This window comes from Canis lupus, chromosome 15 (assembly GCF_003254725.2).
Source record: "Canis lupus dingo isolate Sandy chromosome 15, ASM325472v2, whole genome shotgun sequence".
NCBI classification, from domain to species: domain Eukaryota; kingdom Metazoa; phylum Chordata; class Mammalia; order Carnivora; family Canidae; genus Canis; species Canis lupus.
The window spans coordinates 17340897-17346378 of NC_064257.1; the positions used below are offsets into that span (position 1 = coordinate 17340897).

A 5482-nucleotide genomic window follows, 5' to 3' on the forward strand; every position below is an offset into this window, starting at 1 on the left:
TATATCTAAGCTTTAGTGCCTGGATGCTGTTCCATCTGTTTGGCTTTACAGAATGGTAACTTTGTTTTTCTCTATGCTGACCTTCTCAGGAGAGGCAGTATTATAAAATAGCACATCAGGAGAATTGAAACAACTCTTCAATATTGGCTGTTGATTGTAAGAACTGCTTATTTTCATGGGCAGGTTTTATACTATTAACAGAGGAAACATGTGGTAAATGGGTGATTATCTTATTTTTATTGGATGGGCTTTATTCTATTTAATACTGGGGTAGGTTCAATTAATAGGACTTGAGTAAAAGTTTCGCAAAAACCTTATTCCCACTGTCCCCTTGAAGTGGCAGGAGGGGTCAGCTTGGACGGCAAGCACACCCGCTCGTCAAATCACTGTATCTCGTCCCCACCTTCCTGGAACAGTGGCTAAGATGCAAGGCCAGGGGGGGGTAATGATATTTGGTCACGGCCTGAAAAGTTCTCACGTACAGCCTTGCACTGTTGCATCTCGTGTGTGGAGGCTTGCGTGCTGCCAAGGAGTCTGCTGTGCAGGCTTCGGTGAAGGAGGAAATGTCCCCTCACTCCATTCGAAGCCCCGGCATCTTTTTTAAAGATTAAAATGAAAATACTGCCATTAGACCACAATCACGTGTTTCCAAGTTGGCTAGATTTCTCAACAACAACAACAAATCTAGAAAGAACAGGCTGCTTTTCCTCCCATTCCCCGTGTACAATTTGGTTTCTCTCCTAAGTAGCTGCACACATTGCTTGCTAAGGTAGATATACAGGGACAGGATTAACGCACTGCTGAGTTTCATAAAAAGTAGAAATTAATAACATTAATACATCGGGATTTTGGTTTCAGACACGTGCCACGCTGCATATGGTTTCAGTGTTTCTAATTGTCGGGTCACCACTTACTCTTTCCCTATCTTGGCTTATCAGACCTCAAATGGGACGCTCAAAGGTATCCTAATACAGTGTCTTAATGATAATACAGACCAATCTGCTGATTTCAGCAGCAGTAAAATAAATCTAGATAAGTGCTATTTGGAATAATTGTAATTTCTTTATTTTTTTATAGCCATATTCTTTTACACAAGCGAAGAAATGGAACCTGCAAATTACACTAGGGTGACGGAATTTGTTCTCACTGGCTTATCCCAGACTCGAGAGGTACAACTAGTCCTATTTGTTATATTTCTGTCCTTCTATCTGTTCATCCTCCCAGGAAATGTTCTTATTATTTGCACCATCAGGCTGGACCCTCACCTGACCTCACCCATGTATTTCCTGCTGGCTAACCTGGCCTTCCTTGACATTTGGTACTCCTCCATCACGGCCCCTAAAATGCTCGTAGACTTCTTTGTGGAAAGAAAGAGGATTTCTTTCGGTGGGTGCATTGCACAGCTCTTCTTTTTGCACTTCGTTGGGGCCTCCGAGATGTTCCTGCTCACAGTAATGGCCTTTGACCGCTATGCTGCTATCTGCCGCCCTCTCCACTATGCTACTATCATGAATCGACGTCTCTGCTGTATCCTGGTGGCTCTCTCCTGGTTGGGGGGCTTCATTCATTCTATAATACAAGTGGTCCTCATCGTCCGACTTCCCTTCTGCGGGCCCAATGAGTTAGACAGTTACTTCTGTGATATCACGCAGGTCGTCCGCATTGCCTGTGCCAATACCTTCCCCGAGGAGTTAGTGATGATTTTTAGCAGTGGTCTGATCTCTGTAGTATGCTTCATTGCTCTCCTAATGTCCTATGCCTTCCTCCTGGCCATGTTGAGGAAACACTCAGGCTCAGGTGAGAGTACCAGTCGGGCCATGTCCACCTGCTATTCCCACATCACGATTGTGGTGTTCATGTTTGGACCATCTATCTACATTTATGCTCGACCATTTGACTCGTTTTCCCTCGATAAGGTTGTGTCTGTGTTCCATACTGTGATATTCCCTTTACTTAATCCCATTATCTACACCTTGAGAAATAAAGAAGTAAAGACGGCCATGAGGAAGTTGGTCAACAGATATATTTTATGTAGAGAAGTGAAAGATAAGTGACATACTCTACAACCTTTCTGAGGTCATTGTCCTAAAGTAGGAAGCATTTCCAGCAGTAATAATGCCTTCATTACTTCTCTCATTTGAGTTTTTAAATTCTCACCACACTCTCCCCCTATTTGGTGAAAACACAAAGAAATTAAGATGGAAATAAATATTGGTGACAGAGCCCCAGGTTTTGTCACATCTTAGGAGCAATTTTTATGAATTCACAGCAGAGTTTGGTTACTAAATGAGACCTCCTCTCATTCCAGAGGAAGTTTCCAGCCGAATAGCGGTTTTCATAGCCCGTCTCTAACTTATATCCTCCAGTGTGAAAGCAGACTTGGAGGAAAGGGATTCTAGGTTGATGGAATCAATAGACATCTAGTTGTGTGATTTTAAAAAGATTATTATCTCCTTTGCCATTTTTGTGTGTTTTCTGTATTTGCTAATTCTGCTTATGTTAAAATTATGTTAGTAGGATGCTGCTTTTGTTAGTCGTATAATTCAGAGTTCTTTTCCATTACACCATTTTTTTTAGTACACATAAAGAAGAGCTGGATATATTGGCTGTCATGATCCTTTGGTGAATTATTTATTAGATATCCACTGACTATTCCCTGACATTAAGAACTCTATTACTGACTGTGATTCAGAATATAAAAGTTAGAGTAGAATATTTGAGTTCATAAATTTATTTACTTAAATTAGCTTTTCAATTTCAAAACTAGGATTCTATCCATTAAAGAGCTAGAGCATTTCGTATGCTCAGAGCTTTAGTCTTATGTTTTCTTTGATAACATATTGTAATTAGACTTTGAGGGGAATAGATTTCTATCAGCATCAGAAATTAATACGCATAAATGAATTAGGAAAACAATGATGAAAACTTCAGGTAAACAGGATGGCCTGATGGTGAAAAAATTTTATTCTTTTCTTTGGTAATTTTTCTCTCTGGTGACCCTCTTTCATCTTCAAAGCTACAATGACTTCTCTTCTAAGAACTCAAATATTCTGATTGAAATTATGATTCCTAAATTTTGAGTTGACTTTTTTCATTTTCATTTGGAAATGAACAAAATGGTAGACTTCTCTAATATTTTATAAGAGAGCATGAAAATAATCATCTAACATACAAAAGGCTTATATATACACATAATAAAAATGAGTTATGTTTCTAGATTTTAAGTTTCCTTATTGTTCTGTCTCTGCATCTTAGCCAGGCAGACTTCTACTCGTTTTGTCACTTATCCTTCATTTAGCTAGGATTAATGTTTTTTTAGGGAAAAGACTACTGCCTCAGGATGCTCTCCAAGGCATTATACTGTGACTATATATTTGTTGAAAACATTGATGCTAGGAATAAGAACATGGCAGTGTAATGAAGATGTTAACAGTATCTCAATATTAACAAGATGGACTATGCTGTTACATTTGGTTAAAAAAAAATCTTCATTATCCAAACAAAAATAAAGTTCTTCTGTTTTTAAATTACTAAAACAATATATGTTCATTTAAAAATAAAAATATATGAATACATAAGTACAAAGACATTACTGGCAATATATTTTTCCCCAGGGATTGGAGTTGTTCGTTTTTTTTTTTTTTTTTAAGATTTTATTTGTTCATGAGAATAACAGACAGAGAGAGAGGCAGAGGCCCAGGCAGAGGGAGAAACAGCTCCCTGCAGGGAGCCCGATGTGGGACTCGACCCCGGGTCTCTAGGATCACACCATGGCCCAAAGGCAGGTGCTCAGCCACCGAGGCACCCAGGCACCCCAGGATTAGAGTTTTTGGGTAACAAAGTTGGTAAAGTCCCATCCATCCAGCTCCATTGGAAGCAGGCCAGTTTGGCTGTCTGCATCGCTGTAAAATATAATGAACGAACGATGGAGCACCTGAGGTGCAACAACAGTTCAGACAGGGAGGCCGGCAAGGTGGCAGAGGAGTAGGGTCCCCGGGCACCCGCCCCCCAACTTACCTAGATAACTGTCAAATCATCCTGAAACCTATGAAGTCGACCTGAGATCTCCAGGGAGAGCAGCGGGAGTGCCAAGGGACAAGGGTTTGCGCTTCCAGCAGGTAGGAAGGTGGAAAAATGAAACAGACCCACACGGGGAGGGGCCCAGGGGTCGGGCTGGGGGCGGGCACAGGAGAAGGCCCAGAGGGGCGGGGACTGTAGAAATCCACCCGGACCCTCCCAGAGGGAAGGCCCTCCCGGGACCGCAGGACTGGGGGGGGGTGGGCAGCAGGGCCTCCAGGGTCGCGGGGTCACGGGCCCAGAGGGGCCCGGGGAGAGCGCACCCACCGGGGAGCTCGGGAAAGGGCTGCAGCGCCCGGGGGTCTCGGGGAGCCAGGGGATCCGTGGGGACTGCGCCCTGCTCCTTGGGGAGCCGCACCCGGGGGACCCCAGAGGGATGGGAGAGGACAGGACGGTGGAGATTCTCCTGCCCCGGGGGACCCCGAGCTGTGTAGCTCAGCGCCCTGCCCCGGGAGCACCTAGGCCAGTGCGGACTGGGAGCTGTGGGTGATACTGGGGGAGTGACTCCAGGGCTGGAGAGCTGGCCGCCGCCGGTGGTGTTGTCCCTCCTGGTGTCGCCTTGTGCCTGGGACAGAGCGTGGCTGCCAGGGAGCAGGGGCCTCATGGGGTAAAGAGCTCCCACTGAGCCGTGCACGTGGCAGGAGGTGGGGCATCTCCCCAGGTGCACACACCTCAGAATCAGCACAGTAGCCCCTCCCGGAGCAGACCAGCTGGAAGGACAGGGGAAGAGCAAGTCCTTGACCCAAAAACGCTGAGAAACGCCAGGGAAAGTCGAGGGATTTACAGTATAAAGAACCAGAGGGTACCCCTCCTTTTTTTTTTTTTCCCCTTCCCTTTTCCAGTACAACTCGTTTTTATATCAGGCTGTAAATTTCCGATTTTTTTCCCTTTTTTCCCTCTTAGTTACAATATTTTACCACCTCTTCATTTTTAAGACTCTTCCTTTTTGACTTTCATATTTCTACAATTATAGGTCCTAGATATATTTTCCCCTTCCAGATTCCCTTCAACATACTCAACTTAATTTGGGGAGATATACAAGATATTTTTTTGTTTTGTTTTGTGTGTTTCGTTTTCTCTGCCTCATGTTGTTCTACAATGGCAAAAGTTAATACCTTCTAAATCATGACCAGTATGCACGCAGAACCAAGTGGAACACCGTGCTGGTTCATTCTGTGAGATTCCTCATGGCCATTCTGCTCCTCTCTTTTATCTCACTTATGTTTTGGTGGTCAATGGCTGGGCCCCCTACAAGTATTTCTGGTTTGTATAAATTTGGGACAGAGCATCTTCTAACATACAGAAGTTAATATACTCAGAAACAAGAGGATCACCCTCTAGAACCCCTCAGGTAGACTACATTCTCCCTCCATTACAACTTCTTCACCACCTTCTCCCAGTCCCC

The 5482-nt window shown here is 43.9% G+C and overlaps 1 protein-coding gene across 1 annotated transcript; it reads left to right on the forward strand.

Annotated features, from left to right (window-relative positions):
• The first annotated feature begins 1103 nt into the window (after nucleotides 1-1103).
• Nucleotides 1104-3313, forward strand: LOC112642223 (olfactory receptor 4M1). Its single transcript, XM_025419662.3, has one exon. The coding sequence runs from the start codon at nucleotides 1104-1106 to the stop codon at nucleotides 2052-2054; it is 951 nt and encodes a 316-aa protein (XP_025275447.3). The 3' UTR covers nucleotides 2055-3313.
• Nucleotides 3314-5482: the final 2169 nt, after the last annotated feature.

Coding starts and splice junctions, on each gene's coding strand:
- LOC112642223 (XM_025419662.3), top strand. CDS start 1,104: ATGGAACCTGCAAATTACACTAGGGTGACGGAATTTGTTCTCACTGGC.